Source organism: Gekko japonicus, unplaced genomic scaffold (genome assembly GCF_001447785.1).
Source record: "Gekko japonicus isolate JY-2015 unplaced genomic scaffold, Gekko_japonicus_V1.1 scaffold246, whole genome shotgun sequence".
Taxonomy (NCBI): Eukaryota; Metazoa; Chordata; class Lepidosauria; order Squamata; family Gekkonidae; genus Gekko; species Gekko japonicus.
Window position 1 is genome coordinate 669,946 of NW_015162482.1, and position 18,205 is coordinate 688,150.

The 18,205-nt window shown below is 47.3% G+C and overlaps 1 protein-coding gene across 2 annotated transcripts in view; it reads right to left on the reverse strand.

The window, feature by feature from the left end:
- Positions 1 to 4,634: 4,634 nt before the first annotated feature.
- The window catches only part of LMBR1L (limb development membrane protein 1-like), a 50,009-nt gene continuing 36,438 nt past the window's right edge, over positions 4,635 to 18,205 (reverse strand). Inside the window, exons 8-17 of one of the 2 annotated variants that reach the window (XM_015405885.1) lie at positions 16,871 to 16,935; positions 14,133 to 14,208; positions 13,844 to 13,927; positions 12,346 to 12,422; positions 10,999 to 11,076; positions 10,331 to 10,401; positions 9,679 to 9,769; positions 8,190 to 8,256; positions 6,764 to 6,925; positions 4,635 to 6,031 (exon numbers count right to left, since the gene is read on the reverse strand). In XM_015405885.1, coding sequence (XP_015261371.1) covers positions 5,973 to 6,031; positions 6,764 to 6,925; positions 8,190 to 8,256; positions 9,679 to 9,769; positions 10,331 to 10,401; positions 10,999 to 11,076; positions 12,346 to 12,422; positions 13,844 to 13,927; positions 14,133 to 14,208; positions 16,871 to 16,935 — 830 coding nt within the window. In that variant the 3' untranslated portion in view covers positions 4,635 to 5,972. Of the gene's footprint in view, positions 6,032 to 6,763; positions 6,926 to 8,189; positions 8,257 to 9,678; positions 9,770 to 10,330; positions 10,405 to 10,998; positions 11,077 to 12,345; positions 12,423 to 13,843; positions 13,928 to 14,132; positions 14,209 to 16,870; positions 16,936 to 18,205 lie in introns of both variants that reach the window. The other variant, XM_015405884.1, reaches the window with a different exon arrangement.

Here is an 18,205-nt window from a genome sequence, read left to right on the forward strand (position 1 = left end):
ACGCAGCGCCAGCCACGGGCCCATGCCCGGCAGTCATCTCCCCCCCCCCCCCCCCCCCCCCACCCCACATGCGCACACCCCCCTCCTGCTGCCGCCGTGCGCCACCTAGCCGGAGCGCACTCCTTTGGCTCAGCGCCCCTTTCCCTTTAACTGTCTCAACGGCGCCCCCTGATGGAGAGGCGAGACCTATTTCCCCCTCATGGCAGCGTCCGCGTTTGGACAGGTCAAGGCTGGTCAAAAAGGGGTTGTGGATCTGGCCTTAGAAGCATCTTCTCTCCTCCCGCAGCAGAAGGGAGCCTAAGGGACACAGACCCTCTCACTCCTCCTGTCATCAATGTAATTCCCCCCTCCCCTCCGCACCACATTCTCCTCCTTTCGCCTCATCCAGATCTACACGCCCTTCTTCACGCGGGGAAGGTCAGGTTGCGGTTGGGAGTCAGGATCAGTAGGTCACCACGGAGTGGGCACACTGCAGAGGTAGGCTAGAGCTTCACTTCCTACCATCTGAAACTCGGTTGCCTTCACCTATATACACCCCCAGTCTGTTAGGGAGCGCGCAAGATGATCCCGAGCCAGTGGCTTTCTCTCAGCCCCGGTTCCTCACCGTCTTGTTGAATAAGGAACAGGCAAGAAAACTCACAGGCGCCCCCCTGAGGTCACTGGAGGAAGGGTTTCAGAAAAATAGAAATGGGAGGTGAAGAGGATGAACAGAGGTACCAGTTACAGAGTCAGAGAAGAAGGTAGGAGACTCTAGTATGAATCCCTCTCTGCCACATTTTGGTGTAGTGGTTAAGACTTTAATCTGGGAGAACCAGGTTTGATTCCCCACTCCTTCACATGCAGCTGCTGGTGTGACCTTGGGTCAGTCACAGTTCTCTCAGAGCTGCTCTGGAAAGAGCAGTTCTCAAAAGAGCTCTCTCAGCTCCACCTACCACACAGGGTGTCTGTTATGGGGAGGGCAAGGGAAAGGAAATTGTAAGATGCTCTGACACTCCAAATGAAGGGCAGGGTATAAATCCAATCTGTTCTTTTTCTTCTTGCCAGCCACTTTAGGTCCCCATTAAGTCACAGCCCAGCTGTGGAGACCCTTTTGCCTTGCCTGTCTTAGCTCTAACAAGTGCTGGGCTTGAAGGCAGTGATGGTGGAAAGTGCCATCTCTTTTTGCTAGCTGCCAGAGTGCCATCTCTTTTTGCTAGCTGCCAGAGTGACCTATCCCAAACATGCTGATGACGACAAGAGTTCAAGCTTCCCAGCAGCCCACTCCCACAGAAGAAGGAAGGGCAAACTGCAGTTTTTATACTGTGCCTCAGAACAAGAGTGTAGAGCAAGCTGTCTTCTACAATAGCACTCTTCAGCCTTTTGAGACCTGGTGCCTACTGAACTGCAAGCATGTGACATCACGTGACAGAAAAGGGGGGGGGACTACGACCAGAGTTATGATCGCACGGCTGTTAAGGCAAGGAGTGTGGGCAGCAGACATAAAGAGCCGCAGACAAGCAACGCAAGCTGCTCACCAGAAGGCACACCATAGTGAGAACATGCCAAGGGTCAGAGCTCTGTTACTGAGCAACCACAAATGGACAAAGGTGCCTCAGTACTGAATCTCAGACCCTTGCTCTGTCCAGATTGGTACTGTCCAATCTGACTGGCAAGCGATTCTCCAAGATCTCAGGGAAAGGTCTAAGAACCATTTCATAGAGTAATTTAGGTTACTTTGCTTTAAATTAGAATGGGCAGGAGGGCATCCAGGGAGGCAAAACAAAACTATAGTTTCAAGTTAGTTGTATTTCCATGTAACCACAGGCTTTTATGTTTTTATCATATAGCTCGCAGCTTTGTTTGCAATGTACACATCTCCACTCGGTCTGTGAGTTCTTTTTTTCTTCCTTTTAGCATTTTACCATTGCTAAGCATTCCTCTAATTATCTCCCTTATATATAAAAGCCAAATGGTGGTGGCACTTCTCTAGAACATTCCACACGCTCTGGAATTGGTTGGCATCCTGGTGTGTCACTCAGAATCTGTCCCTATCCACTGGCTGCATTGCTTGAGTCTCGCCTCCAACATTCTAAACAGTTTGCTGTTCCTCTCCCCCCCATAGCCAGTCAGAACACAGAGGTTATTTGCATATGCAGCCTCATTGGCCTTTGCCTCGGAACAGAGGTCGTTTGCATATGCGACTTGATTGGTTTTTGCCTCTAACATTCTAAGCAGTTTGCTGTTCTGAGGTAACATGTGTCCAATCTCCAGGTGAGGGCTGGAGATCACTCAGAATTACAACTACTTTCCAGATGGCAGAGATCAGTTCCCCTGGAGAAAATGGTCGGCTCTGTATCCTTATATGCTGCTGAGGTGGCCCCCATATGACAGCCAATGTGACGTAGCAGTCAGGGCTTCAGAGCACGGGAGAGGCTGCAGGTGTGTGGAGGGTGGAAAGCTGAAGAGTGAGGGGGAAATAAAGGTAGTTTGATGATTGGCTGGGAAGGAGATAGGGTTGCCAACTCCAGGTGGGAAATTCCTGGAGAGGTGAGGGATGGAACCTGGAGAGGGTGAGGTTTCAGGAGGCGTGGGACCTCGGACAGGTACAAAGCCATAGACTCCACCCTCCAAGCCAACCATTCTAGGGAACCATTGTTGCCAATCTCCAGGTGAGGGCTGGAGATCACTCAAAATTACAACTGTTCTTTAGGTAGCAGAGATCAGTTCCTCTGGAGAAAATGGTGGACTCAGTGTCATTATACCCTGCTGAGGACGCCACAGCAAATTGACGCTGAGTGTCCAAGGTCAGGGCACCCGCCCAGAGCCTCTTTCTAGAGGCCGTTGTATTTATTTCCACAACGGGCCTTTTTCCTAGTTGTCAAATAAAACACTTGAATCAGTTAAGCTATGGAGTCCATTGTCTTCCTTCTTACTCCAGCATTTGCTGCCTGAGACAGTAATTGTTTTCTCCTGCACACCAAGCACAGACGGAGGGACACAGGACCTTCTCAAAAGGAAGGCTGTATGACACCCTCACAAAGGAAGCTTGTGTGAGTCCTTCACGTTGATGACCATTCTGGTTAAAGCAAGGTATGGGGTTTGAGCAGGGCTCCTTTTGAAAAAGAGGTGCTGGAACTCTCGAGGGAAATGAAGTTTTCAATTTGTGTACTGAAAATTCATGAACTTTCAAACAATTTAAAAATAATTTCATCAAAGAGGTTCTGGAACTCCATTCCAGCACGTTCCCCCAGAAAAAGAGCCCTGGAAGGAAGTGCAGACTATGCCAGTACTGTATTATGAACTAAGGTGGTTGCAGTAATTTTGGAGGCATGCTGATTTTACTGTAAGTTATGTTTCAGCCATTAATTTGTATGGTTGCTGTAAGTCAGAAGCAACTTGACGGTAATTAACACACACACACACGTGCTCTATCAATTTGTCGTAATCCACTGTAGAGGGCTGAATCCTTCAAATACGCAGTTTTAGAGAACAAAGCAAGTTTTGGTCCTGGTAAGACCAATTCACTATATAGTATCTTCTTGCCTTAAAGCAGTTTTTGTTCCAATCAATTTGACATGCAAAAAAAAAGTATGTCTACCAACCAGAATCTCATGGGCATTACAATTCTCCCTCCCCCATTAGTAATGACAAGATGAGCACATGAAGAGAACAAGAGGGGCTCCAAAGGCCATTCGAGTGTGAAAAGTCATCAAGCTCCACAAGTCTACAGCCCAGAATGCTCAGGGTGTGAAGCGAAGTGTCCCCCGCTGTCCTCACCTACTGCAGCAGAACACCATATACAGGAACCAGTGCGAAGTGGAAAAAAAACCCCAACCAGGCAATTTATTGCTTAAATGGGTGAGAGCCCCAAGAACAGTGCAGTAACTGAAGCCGGAGATGTATAATGTGCAACCAAAGCAAAATACAGGCAGGTTCACAGTTCTTCAGTTATGTTGCCACCACATGCACATACTGCAGTGGGACCTACAATGCTATGTGCTCGTGAAACAAAAAAAAAATTCACGGCGCACATCTCTCTTCCTATCCAATGCTAGGCGGTATGGAGGACGCAGGGCTTAAACACTCAGCCCTCTTAAATTCCAGCTGTACAGTTAAGCATAGATTACAGATGCCTTACATTGCATCTGGGTTTGATAACCTGTAATTCTCCAAATCAGCTGCAAGGGGCACTCAGGAGCTGTTTGGGAGGGCTGCTGCCTTGAGGCAAACTTTTTGCTTGTATTGCAGACACGGAAAGGAAAGTTACAGTCTTACACTGGCACCTGAACCCTGGCAGCAACACACACACACACACACACAGAGCAGGACAACAGTACTACAAACACAGTGGAAAGGACAGAAAGAGGAACAACTCCTACCAAAAGACACGACCCACCAACCACTCTCTACACATACATTCTCTACACGGAGGGCATAGCAACTGCCATCTGCAGTAGCCAGCAGGACACCTGCCCTTTCCCCATTTCCTCAGCCTAATTTGTATAGTCTATCCTTTCCTTTTAATTTGGGAATTAAACTTGCTCATCTTTGCGTTGTTCAACATAGGCTGGTACAAACTGGGGAATCCCGACCTGGGATTCTAGTCATTGTTAACAGATACTCAGAAGAAGCACGCAATGGATCCACAACTGTGTCGGTACAACTAAGATGAGCTCGTGTTTGCTTGTTGTAAGCAGGAAGAGGTAGAATGGCTTCAGACATGTGTCAACAATCTAGCTCCCCCCCCTCACATCCTTTCATATTAAAATTCTCTAGCATGCTTAACCCGTTCATCTGATTGAGTACAATACCTCCATATCATTTGAGACCCAAACTTTCCTGCACCTCTTCCCACACGCAATAATGGAGCTGTTGCGAGAGCCAGCAGCTCCCGGAGGGCCAAGGGGGAAACGCCAGGCAGAGGGCTACAAAGTCCTCCATTGCAGGATCAAGCTCTCTCGTAACAAGGCAGCGGGCTGGAGTACAAGACAAGGCCTGCTCTCTCTACACCAGCTTCAGAAAAGCCCAGGTTTGCTACCCTGCAAGGACACAACAGGAGAGCAGTGGTGCTCAATTGACTGCTTTTGCAGGCGAAGCACTCAATAGATCTTACTCAGTTTTGCATCAGTAAGTTTTGCATCAGGAGAGGGGATGTGCCCGCATTACTGATGCCCACAGTTATGGAAGAGAAAGGTATATATTGAAAGCACACACACACCCATCATGCACAGAGTTCAGTGGAAAGGCAGGGGATATCTGGCCCAACTGCACCAGCTCCTATTGCACTTAAGTGAGGTATGTAAACATGGAACAGAGTTCAAAACTACTATTTGGAACTGGCTCAAGATTCAAGGGGAAAGGTGACCCCCTCCCCCGACTGGGTTTTAGGCTACGGGATCTAGTGTCAGAAGTGAGGGCAAGGAAGGCATGAGGTTTAAAAGAGACAGTGTAAACATGGGAGAGGAGCAGAAGCGGTATTTGCAGTGCCCCCTGCCGAAACAAGGGCCACGAGGCACTTTTGCCCATCGGCCAGTGCCCTTGGGCTTTGCTCCCGACATCACCCCAAGGGCCAGTTCCGCATCAGAGTCTCTCCAGCACAGTTCAGTGCCCCCTTCTCCACAGTCAGTCCCCTGTTGCTTCAGTCCTTTGCTCATGAGGAGGAAATAGAAGAGGCTCCCTTGGCAGATGGGAAGGGAAGACAGTGAGGTCTCTTCGGGTGGTTCAAGCCCATCCTCTCCTCAGGCTTCCGGGACACAGTGAGAAGCGGGGGGGGGGGGTCCTACAAACGCAGTCCCCCCCCCATCCTTCAAGTTTCGTCAAGTTATTGGTCAAACACGGGCAAGAGCAAGATGCCCCCTGCCCTCTCCCTACTGCAGGGACCATGGCTCAGAGTAGAAAGCACAGTCATGATGCCCAGGTCCAGAACGTCCCCACAGCAGCTGGCAGGCCAACATCACCTCGCCCCAGGCTTCATCCAGGCACTGACGATTGTTCTAGCTGAGTTTGCTCGGCTGCTGGGACCGTGTCACAGGCAAAGGCAGCTTGTGGAGGCCTAGGAGGAACGAGATAGCAGGTGAGGGGGCCAAAGACCCAGTCAGAGCACTTTCAGACACACTAAGTAACGCACTTTCAATGCACTTTGCTACTGGATTTTGCTGTGTGAAATGGCAAGATCCACTTGCAAACAGTCGCTGAAGTGGATCGAGACCGCATTAGTTAGCAGGCGTGAAAGCGCCCTCAGTTTTCACCTCCCTCCTTCACCAAAACAGGGAGCCCAACTCAAAACAAGAGACAGACAGAAGATGTATCTGTGGAAACTCCTGCATCTGAGTTGGCCTATAGAGAGACAGGAAGGTTTGCTAGGGCAATGACAGCTCTACTTGGAAGGGTCACAGAAGAGTCCCAGGCAATGTTCCCTCTAAGCTGAGTTACTGTGAGCTAGCTCACTGTTTTTTAGCCTCCGGCTCACACCTTTTTGTCTCAGCTCTGGAAGGAGAACTCCAGAACAAACTAATTTATGCAGTAGCCAAATTGCTTGCTCACAACGTTAATGCCAGTAGCTCACAAAGTAGAATTTTTGCTCACAAGACTCCACACCTTAGAGGGAACATTGGTCCCAGGCACCTTTCAGGGCTTACTATGCACAGCAAAACCCAAGGAGAGAGTATTTGGCCACAGAGGGACCTCCCCCTTCTGCCTAGGGGGATGCTCCCTTCGTTGCAGATCAGCTTGAACAGCCCTGCTCCCCAACGTCACCGAAAGTCTGGAGGAAAAGGGTGCTTACCGAAGGCCCGGATGAGTTCAGCTTGTACAGCCCAGGTGAATTTCTTCACCAGGCAAAGAGTCGTGAGGCCAGCAAAGAGCATGTTGTAGAGAAAGACAATGTAGAAGTTTCCCAGCCAGTTAAACCTCCCGAAGTCACCTAGCAGGTCAAACCTCGTGATCCCTAAAAGGGAGAGAGACGCTCAGTATGTATCAACATTCGCTCCTTCAGCCCCAGCCCCAAATATTACATCAGCTCAATATGTTCTGCAAATAGAGAAGGATCCCTTCCCACCCACCCCCTCCAAAAAGGAAAATCACAATTAATCTTCTCAAACTAACAAGTGAAACCATTTTTCAGAGGCAGCTTAGCTCGCAAGTTTGATCCTGTGTAAAGGGCAGCACCCTCTGCTTGCTGTGCCCACCACTTCCTAGACGTTCAGTTAGCCAGAGCTCCCTGCCCAGCTATCTCCAATAATACAACCATATGACACCCTACAAGGTGGCATTCCTTTTATTTATTTATTATTACATTTATACCCCACCCTACCCAACCACGGCAAGCTCAGGGCGGCTTACAGAGAGAATAAAAACAACAATAAGACATTTAAATAGTTCTAAAACCATAAAACAATTTCAACGTTAAAAAGATGCTAACAGATTGACAATTTCCCCCATGATGTTTTGTGCTTTCATGCCAATAAAAGGTTGTGTGTGTGTGTGTGATTGACAATTTAAGTTAAAATTCAGTTAAATTTAAGATGTTAAATTCCTGTTTTCTGATTTCACACCCTGCTCCTATGGCAACTCTAGTGAGGGAGGGAGCTCCATCACAGCACACTGTTTACTGAGACAATTCAGCAAATATCCCACCAAAGCCTGGAGAAAAGATACTCCCAGACTTCAAGCCACACAGCTGTCACTTTTCTACCCCCACCCCAGTTCTCCACAGCTGTGCTGATGGCACTCTCTTCACAAGTCACTTCTTGCCACTATTCGAGCCCTTATGTGTCACAAATAAAGGCTTGTTGGTCTAGGAGTTTTGCATTCTGGGGATGGGGAGTGAGGCCTTTAGAAAAGAGGGGCAAGAAAGCAGCGTCCTGATAACCTTGATGTTAATTTTTTAAAGCCAAGTTTCTAGCCCTTAAGGCTCCGACGGAATAGCATGTGAGCACTAAGGGGCAAGAGGGAGGATTTTTCAGGGACACAACTCTAGTGCCCCATCATTCCTTACCCCTCTGCATAGTAAGAAACTATGCAAATGAAGTAAACATTCAAATATTCATCGTTTATACAGATCGCAGAATTATCGGGGCAGAATTGGGACACACTCATATATACTACCCTAGCTGTAGGTGGCATTTTTAAAAAATAGTTCTGCTGAAGCAGTGATTTTGCTGATGCAACCCCAGAAAAGATATGGTCCATACGAAGAAAGAAGGACTCACCCAGTGTACGAGACAAGACTGGGAGCGCTGAGCTCAACACCAACAGGGAGACACAGTTCCCGATTATCTGCAGGGAAATAACATGCTGACAAATCAGACAGCTCACCTGTGGCTCTTACCCACTCAGCCCCTACACACTAATGTATGCCACTTTCTCCTTCCCCATTAGCGTCCCCCACTCCACAAGGTAGCAGACCTCCCCCCCCCCCAAGTTGTCCAACACTAAATGGAAAATGCCTGATCACACATGGCCACACTACCTTTTAAAGGCTACCAGAATCAGTACAATGTCCCCTTGGGGGCAGAAGAACTGAGAAGGCCAGCTCCTCTTCTTGAATTATGGACCCTCACTGGGCCTTGTGTCTGTTTTGGGAGGGTGACTGCAGAATGGTGCCTGTGCACACTTCACTGCCAGGCCTCTGCTCTGAAACAGACAGCCGTACATGCAAACAGAACTTACACAGTCCCCTTTGCTGGCAAGCCCTTTTATGCCTTCTGCATATTAAAAGACACAGAAGAGCCTCGACTGGGGGGGGGGGACGGCAGGGAGAGGAAGCAAAGGCAGGGGATGTGTTGGATGTTACAAGTTAGAACACTTCTATTTCAGTATTTACTGGGTTAATACTGTTTACTATATCACATGTTTGTTTATAACCAATGTGTTTAGAGAGCTAGAAAGCCCGCCAACTTCAGATCTAGTTTGTTGTTCTGATTGGAGAATAGAGTGGCTAGTATTTAGCATTTTATGACTCTTTGTCCTGAGCAAGAAGAAGCTCCAGTCTCATTCTGATTCCATTAGAGGAGCACTCTCCATTAGTCTTAGAATGACTTAAGATGTCTCCATTAGACTTCTGCCATATAAGTTAGACCTAAGATGTTCTTTCTAGCTGTGAGGATGTAGAAATATAGCTCTTTGTTATTTTCCATCCCGTATACCTTTCCCATGTTAGGTTGTAGTAAACTTTTTATATTTTAAAACACACCATGGACTCTGTCTCTTTAATACTCTGCTGACTCTGCTGATTAACTTTAAGAAATTAAAATAGCGAATATCTAAGAGGATGGGAAGACCCGTGTGGTTTAGGGGGAGAGACTGACTAGGATACTGTATCAAAACTTGTGAATCCATTCCAAAGCAGGGATCTGTGCCTCACAGACCTTGCAAATGGGTGCCATAACTTACATACCCTCCAAGCCCCACTGCTTCACCAAAGCAACAGGCCAGCTTATCCCTTAGCTCCAACCCCGCCCCCCTCCTCCCAGCTCTTCAAACAGGGGAAGCGTCTATTTCAAAGGTCTATTTCAAGTCAGAAGCTCCTTAAATTGTTGACATTCTGTGACTGACCCTCTCTCTGGACAGTTTCTATTTCTGTATTGCCATGACATCACAGCAGCTCAGCCATTAGCTGGTGTGGGGGGGGGGAAGACACCTGCAACAGTACTCAAATGTAAAATGTACAACAGAGCTTTTTTTTAAAAAAAGACGTACCTTGGTCATAGTGGTGTCATGTTGTTCCGGCAGCAGTTTGGTGAAGAGAGGAGAACTGTAGAACCCCACAACAGAGGAAATCATTAAATAGCTAAGACAGTATGACATTAAGGAAAAATGGTGGAGGAGCAGAATCCCAGCAAAGCTACATTTCATGTACAGAAACAAAGCATACAGTTGTGTCTTCTGCATTAAAAGAATAAGAATGTATCTTACACGTTCAAGCAACAACCCCAATGGGAAGACAAGGTTTTCCTGACTTCTTTTTGATATTGGCAGACAAAGGGCCATCTGGTGATGAACATAAAGAAGAGCCCTCCTGGAGCAGACCAATGATCCATGTAGTCCAGCATCCATCCTGTTCCCAACAGTGGCCACCCAAATTACCTCAGCAGGCCTACAAGAAGGGGCACAGGCTCCCACCCACCCACCCCCCGCCCAAGCAAAAGGCATTCAGAGGTATACTGCCTCTGGAAATGAAATGGCAGTGAGATCCAGGACAAGCTCGATACTGAAGAAGGTATGAACAAATGGTGGGAGAAAAATGGCAAAGAAAATACAAGTGGGAAATGAGTTGACAGCAGGGACGCCAGATAAACTTTCCTGGTAACACGCAGATCTTGGCACTCAAATGGCACACTGAAAAGGATACAATATCAGAACCACCTGCATGGCTGCCCCAAAGGAGCCGAAGACAGAGAAGGAAACTTTCCCCAGTGGTGCCTCCTGCGGTATTGGGGGGGGAGGGGGAAGAAGAGAGATGAAAAATTAGTTTCATTGAAATGAAGATGTACCCCCAAAATTCTTTTGGGATTTTTCAGACCCTTTACCAGGAAAAAGGGTATAATAGTGGTTTGTGCCACCCACCAGAAGCCTGCAACTGTGCCAGACTACAGCTGGAAGTGCGTGGGTGAGCATCCATACCAGGAAAAGGACCGCTGAGTAGGCACCTGCTCATAGCTCTTCCCCCTTCCCCCTAGTTAGTACAGTCTATGCGAGTTTCTTTTAAATTAATCCACAGGTTGCAGCAGTCAGCTTCTCAACCACAAGTTTGATTTTTCTCATTACAGAGTACACACTGATCTGGGTATTTACACCACAATCACCGCCCATATTTTAAATTTGTTTTTAATTCCAATTCAGATGCTTTAAATTTGCTGCCGCGTCCTTCGGGAGAGAAGCAGGGCAGGTTAGATTTTTTTAAAGATAAAGCAGAGGATTATCTCTGCTATTGATTCTAAATGGGCACACCTCTCTTTTATCTATGTGCAAAAAAGCTCCAGTTGGGGGACTGGATAGGAAGTCCACACCCACACTCACCTGGATTCCGCGGGGCATTGCTGCATCATCCAGCAACAGCTCCAAGACATGGAAGCAGACCACAAGAACAGAGATACCCTGGAAAAGCAGGTGGGGAGGAAAATCAATACAGCACACTCACTGCAAGTCTGAATAGCTAGAAATGTACATTCAGCATGTATCCAAACCCTTTCAGGTCCCTGTGAAACCGGATTCTCAGGAAGCAGTTTTGCTTAAATCTGACAACACTGTGGTACAGATTCATCTGCTAGGGACACACAAGGGAACATGCCTGGCTCAAACAAACCTGGTTCTCAGTCTTCTTCCACTCAGAGAACTGTATTTCAGACAATATTCTAGGTTAGATCAAGGTGGGCAGCCGAGTTAACTTTGTTGGTCTTAAAGGTGCCATTGGACTCTAACTTTGTAATATTCTAGGCTGTTTTTGTGACCTGTTTTTGTGTGTGAAAGTTTCGAGGTGGCTTCCCTGCCCAAGGCAAAAAGCAAGATGCAATAAACTTTTGTGTTGGACCAACTTTATTGACGCAGTTCTGCAACAAGAGATCTTGTAATTCAAAAAGTTACATCATATTCCTCTTTGTTCAGAGTGGCAACACAGCCAGTTCTCAGGAGCAGACTTTAGCATACCATTTCAAGTATGGTGCTCTTCAGCATTTTGGATTTTGGGAATAGCATTTATGGTGCTGCGTGCTCTTCTAATTCTTTCCCACACAATATGGCAATATCCCTTGGTTTACTAGAAAAGGACTAAGCACGTTGACGGAGAGTAGGACCATCAATTAGCCATAACTACAGATTGGAACCTCTATATTCCACAGAAGCTACTTGCCAGGTTCTGGGGACAAAGAGAACAGTACTCAACCATATCTCCTCGCCCATTAAAGCACAGGGGTAACATGCAACCCCTTCCATTTGATCAGCTCACAGGCACCACCTCCATGCAAAGGAGTCAAATCTACTGGCTCTATACTATGCAACACAGAATAGCTCAGACACCTATAGCAAGTTTTTTAATTAGAAGAGCAAAAGAGACCATTTGCTCACCACTAATGGGCAGCTGTGACAGATCACGGGGAGGGTTCCATGCTACATCTACAGCTCATGCTGAATGACGGAGAAACCAAAACAGGCCTGGCTAAGGTTACGTGTGGCGTGAGTATCACAGAACATGCCCCACCAATCTGCAGAAGTTCCTGGGCAGATGGGGGAGTGAGCTGAGTATCGATGTAGGAAGGCTGAAAACTGCCGATTTAGACTGTTGTTTTCCTAACAAAGAGGACTTTGAACCAGCTCAGACTGGTTTACAGCATACTGTAAGCCCACCACCTTCCCAGCCCCAGTGTTTACCGTCAGAGAGAGCAGAGAGAGCATGGCTAGTGGGTAGCCCAGGTTCCTTTGCCAAGCTGAGGCCTTGCGGCGTGTTTCTGTCAAAAAGCACAATGCATACAGGAGTTGAGTCACTTGAAAATTAACAGTTCTTATGCAGTGACCAAAGCCACCATGTTTACTCCATCCTCTCTGAGAGGATGATGACTGAGCTCCACCCAGCAGAGCAGTGATTCCTCATGTGGTGTTCACTAACGTCTTTCCTGGTGTCCAAAACGTCAAGCCAAGGCTGGCCTTCCTCTCTATCTCCCTGAAGCTGGAGGTGGTTCAGAGACACACCAGCATTTTCTCTATAAGGAGCACTCATCAGGAAGCAGCTACCGCCATCATGGGACAACACCTGGCTTGGAACTTCCCAATACTGTATGATTGGCCCCAGCTCCAATGGCAGCCATTTCGTAGCAGAGTAAGTCTGGCAGGAAGCCATTTTGTGGTGCAACTCACTACATGTTCTCAAAATTTCAAAAGCACACACAGGGGCAGCAAGGCAGAACTCCTGCAGTAGAGTGTGGTTGGGATCCTGCCTCTTCTCCCATCAAATCCAATCTAATGCAGCAATACACAGGAGAGAGAATCTGGAAAACCTGTTTTGCAATGAAAGGATGGAAAGATTAGATACAGAGACTGGGAGTGGGAGTGGGAAGACTGAAGGGAGCAGCCCCTTGTAGAAGGATAAGCAACTGAGCAGGAGTATGTGAGCCCTCTCACTGACCACCAGACATCCTGCTCTACCCCTTGTCTTCAAAACCCGATCAAGCTCCATTCGTATGTTTTCAAGCATCCCCCACAGTGAACAGAGGAGTTGCCGTGTATTCCTTATCTCTTACGAGACTCCTTCAAATACTCAAGACAGGCTGTTCTGACATGGTGATTCTTTTAATGATTTGATTGGTTTATCGTTATCTATGTAGTAAGCTGTTGGGTCTCCTCAGTTACAGCCCTACAGTCAACGAACTTTCACCTTCAGAAGGCCCGTTTCACCTAACCGTTGTGCAACTTTATAAGAGAGACCACTTTCGAAAGGTTTCAAAAGAAGAACAAACGTGATTCCATCTGTGCCGTCTTAAATCAAAACTGGAAAGAATAGGCTCTAAATAAATTATAAGGTCACACTGAACAGAGATAAAAAGTGATAGGAATATGCAGAATCCAGCATTCTGGCAATCTTCAAAGAAATGAGTGTTCTAGCCTCATGGCTAGAAAATATGTGGGATGTACCTAGTGAGAAAACATATCCCACCCACCGCTTCCTTCTCCATATTCACTCCACCCTAGGCTTAGCAAAATGTTACCTTTATTCAAAGAAGACTTTCTGGGGGCAAAGAGCACACATAGGCCTGGCTACAGCAAGTAAATATGTACTTCAAAAAAGCAAATCCAAGGACGCTGGATTCCAGGATCTCATAGTAGTGCATTTATATACCTATTTGGCATACATGTTGTTTATGCCTCTCCTTACCCAGTGTTATCCTGTGCGTGTGGATTGCTAGATATTGTTGTCTTAGCAAGTCCATGTCAAGGTTGAGCCAGCAAGAGGTTTTCCCTATACAATACAATACAAAAAATTAAAGTCAAATCCAACTCCCCATTAGACAGTGAATCTGTATGAGTCACCATGCCCACCTCCACCAGCCTCAGTCTGAAGGAACTAGATTAGCCAGCCAAATCCTCTACCAGCCCTAGATGAAAAATTTCTGGCTGGGCTCACCCGCATTCACAGTTCTGTCCAACCACAGCTGGATACTCACCAGAGTTGATCTTACGACAAATGGCAGCTTCCTCAAACCCTGTACAGTTCAGTTGCTCATCTAGATCCTCCAGTAGCTGTAGAGAAGGAAACACACATGAGGCATCAAGCAGTCAAGAGCCCAGCTTGACACTGGCTATGCATCTGCTTGCTGTATTCCCTTCTAAGATGATGTTCCAACACACTCGTGGGTGCTATGGAAAGCAGAATTTCCTCCACCATTATTTCAAATGCCAAGCCAAAATACTAGGTTCAGGTCAAGAAACCACTGAGCAAAAGCCTCACCCATTTAGATCCTAATAACACAGCCAAAATTGGTATAGGGTGCAGAGTCCTGACATGCTGCTAGTTCTTGGGATTGTCAAGATAAAGCCTGAGAGTGTGCAGTAGAGTTGTCAACGTCCAGGTGGCACCTGGAGATCTCCCACTATTACAATTGATCTCCAGATGACCAAAATCAGTTCCCCTGGAGAAAATGGCTACTTTGAAGGTTGACATCTATGGCACTATATCCTGCTGAGGTTCCCTTCCCTTCCCTCCCCAAACCCTGCCCTCCCCTCCCCTCGGCTTCACCTCCATATCTCCAGGTATTTCCCAGCCCAGCATGCAGGCATTACATGCCAACATCTGACAGTGCTGTAAAATGCCACCATCACTCAGGGATATCCTGAGGATTGTCTTAAGAAAAATAACAATTTTTAAAGACTATTGGGAATAAACCTACATAGCAGCTTGCACAGCAGAAAGGCTAGCATCTGGCTTTTTTGGTATTTAAAAACAAACCCAGACCAGTTGTGTGGCAGCCCCTTGGATGGGCAACACAGATGAACAGCAGTCAGAGGAAACATCAGACTTACCCTGCAATTCTCCAAGGTGACTCCCTGTAAATACCCAACACTGTGCTAAGCTTGAACCACAACCAGCTCCATCACACCTTCCTAGGTCTCGGGCCTCCCACCTCAGCTAGTGACTGCCCTTCTTAGAGCCCTGCCACCTTCACCCTCTCAGACCACACTGCAGGGTCTCAGCCACTCTGACCCACTGCTCCTTCTTCTGTCTCTCCCTCCCTCTTACAAACATTCCTGTCTAAACTAGTGGCATAAATTGTGGGGAAGGCAGTGGGGCTCAAGTCTTGCAGGATTTCCCTGTCTGGGTTGTTAGGCCCCCTGGTATTTCCTAGTAGAGGCAATGCCCCCCACCCCCCCCGGCCAACTAGCATCATGAAGCTACTCAGGCTGTCAGGTTTAGGGATGGGCATGAACCAGCTGATGAACTAAAAGTTCATCATGAACTTTGGCCAGTTCGCTGTTCGTGAAGTGATGTTTGCACACTGAAAAACCGCCATGAACTTCCACAAATTTTGATGCCGTTTGTGAAGAGCAGAGAGCCCTGCTTTCTGCTCTTCACAGAAAAACAGCTCAGCTGTTAGCTTTCTGCTCCCTGCGAAAAGCTGCAGGGAGCAGAAAGCAGGGGTCCCTGCCGCTCAGCTGTTTGGAAACTCCTGCTTTCTGCTCAGAGCCATTTAAACCAAACAGCTGAGCTGTTTTGCATGAAGAGCATGCTCTTCACGAACCACCTGGGACTTGCCGCTTTAGAGGAAAAAAGACTGAAATGGGAATATTTCTGTCTTTAGCCATGGTTGGGGGGGAACAGAGGCCTGTGACTCAAATGCTGAAAAGGTGATTTTGCTGCACTGGGACTTGCAGCTTTAGAGGAAAAGAAATGTAAGAGATGGAAATATTTCTTTTTAGACATTTTTTTTTGTCTCTGTATGTCTGCACAAGGGGGGGGGGATAAAGCTGGTTCCCCAAATATGGAAAGTAAGGTGATTCTGCTGTCCTGGACCTTACTTCAATCAAACAAATGCTCCCATACTTTCAGGTCACGGTATCTGAGAAGCCCATGTTTACTGTGGATTCTGAGATGCATTTGGAGATTCATACTGAGTATCCAGTATGTGAGCAGTGTAGTTAAGAGTGTTGGTCTAAGATTAGGGAGATCAGAGTTCAACTCCCCACTTAGCCACGAAGCACAATATGTGACCCTGGAGCAGTCACACACTCAGTCTAAGTTCCGAGAGAAAAACAGAGGGGGGGGGGAGTAGACGGCCTGTATAGCCCCTTCCAACTCTATGATTCTATTTCCTTTCACAGACAAATGGAATATCTACTCATATTGCCTCAGTGAAGGAGTTCTTTCCTTCCTCTTATGGACTCTTCTTTCTTTGGCTGAGACTCAGACTATCACGAGTGAAAAAAATATTTTTTTAAAAACCACATGATTAATTGTTGATGGCATATTGGTTTTGAAATATAAATTATTTCACATTGAAGTAATTTAATATAGATTACTAAATATGGGCCTGGCCCAGGTTTAGTCCTGAATTTCCCACGAGGGGTACAGAAGTCTGCACTCCTGATCTAAACAATCTTTTAACCAGGGGTCATTTGGGGGGGGGGACGCGGGGGGACGCCATCCCCCCGGGTGAGGTGCGGGAGGGCGGGGCCTGGAGCTCCCTGCTGGTGCCCGCTGGAGGTCGCCGCCGGCTGTGGGGAGGACACACTTCCGGTGATGTCAGGGGGTGTGGCATATGCTAATGAGTTATGCTAATGAGTCCCCCTAGCTCTTTTTTTACGAAATGACCCCTGCTTTTAACAACAAAATGTCTTGCTTTCCTGGCTGTTCCCCCCTACCCTTCGTATTGGGCCTAGCAAGTGCTAAAACCATCTCTGATCTTACCCTGGGCTTCACCAGTAGCGTCCCCGTAACGGTGAACATACGTGACAGGCCAAAGGGTGTGCACACTGTGGGGGTGGGCAGAAAAGAAAAAATGTCAGGCACAAACGGCATGGTATAAACCCAATAATACAAACTGCCAGGAGATGGCGCCAGTCTCCACTCTCAAGGAGCTGCATGCTCATGCAGAAGTGGGTGCCTCGACCTGTTCTGCCTCATAGCCCTTCTCTTTCCGCTTGTGTTGGGTCAAAGGCAGGACATCTCTTGCAAATGGAAAAATTCTGGGAATCCAGCTTACTCTGAAATGCCCTCCTTCTGCAGCGCATCTGCTATTGGGCTCTTCAAATCACCGAGAGACTGTGCCAACCCCAGCGCTCCCCCAACACCATGCTTTTTTGAGCCCATAAAGAATTAATTGTCGGAAACCTGAGCACACCCTGTCCTGCCAAGAGACAGCGCCCTGTGAAAGATACATGCAGCCTGGCTGAAACCCAAGCTGGGCTGCTCAAGGCCCTAGAATAATACTAATTCAGCTTGAGGCAAAAGAGCTGGTCATTTCTGGGGTCTCTTGACAGCAATTTCACCCATTCGTTTGATAAGCACAGTCATTAACACAGACATGGTAGGGAGAACATGAACTATGGGGAGGCACGTCTTAGTAATTCACTGGTAGTCTATTCTTTTATCCCATGAAAAGCAGTTATTGGTCCTACTGGCAGTTCAATGTGGTAAGAAATCCACTCTTGAAATAAACTAAGCAATTATCTTCCTTTCTAAACAGCCAATACCTGACCACATCACCATAAATCCCCCCCCCCCCCGGGGGAAAAAAAAAAAAAAAGAAGGCTGATCCACTCGCACTTCCCCAGGTGATAAAGGAACTAACCATGCACTCCTCAGCAGAGTTACTTATTTCTGTAGGCAATGGGCTTAGAAAGCTGTAACTCTGCTGAGGACTGCACAGCGAACGATCTATCGCCCATGGCTGCTCACACAACATCTGCATTCAAGTCAGAGACCAAATCCAGAGGGTGAACACACTTGGGCCAGTGTGGCACTACACTTAATGCACTGGGATTAGACCCTTTATTCAAATCTCCATTCAGGCATGTTTACTGGGTGACCCTGGGTCAGGGCCATTCCTCCCTCTCACCTTAACCTCCCTCACAGTGTTGTCACAAAGGTAAGAAGAAGAAGAAGAGATTGGATTTATACCCCGCCCTTCACTTGGAGTCTCAGAGCGGCGTACAAACTCCTTTCCCTTCCCCTCCCAACAACAGACAACCTGTGAGGTGGGTGGGGCTGAGAGAGCTCTGACGCAAACTGCTCTTTTTCAAG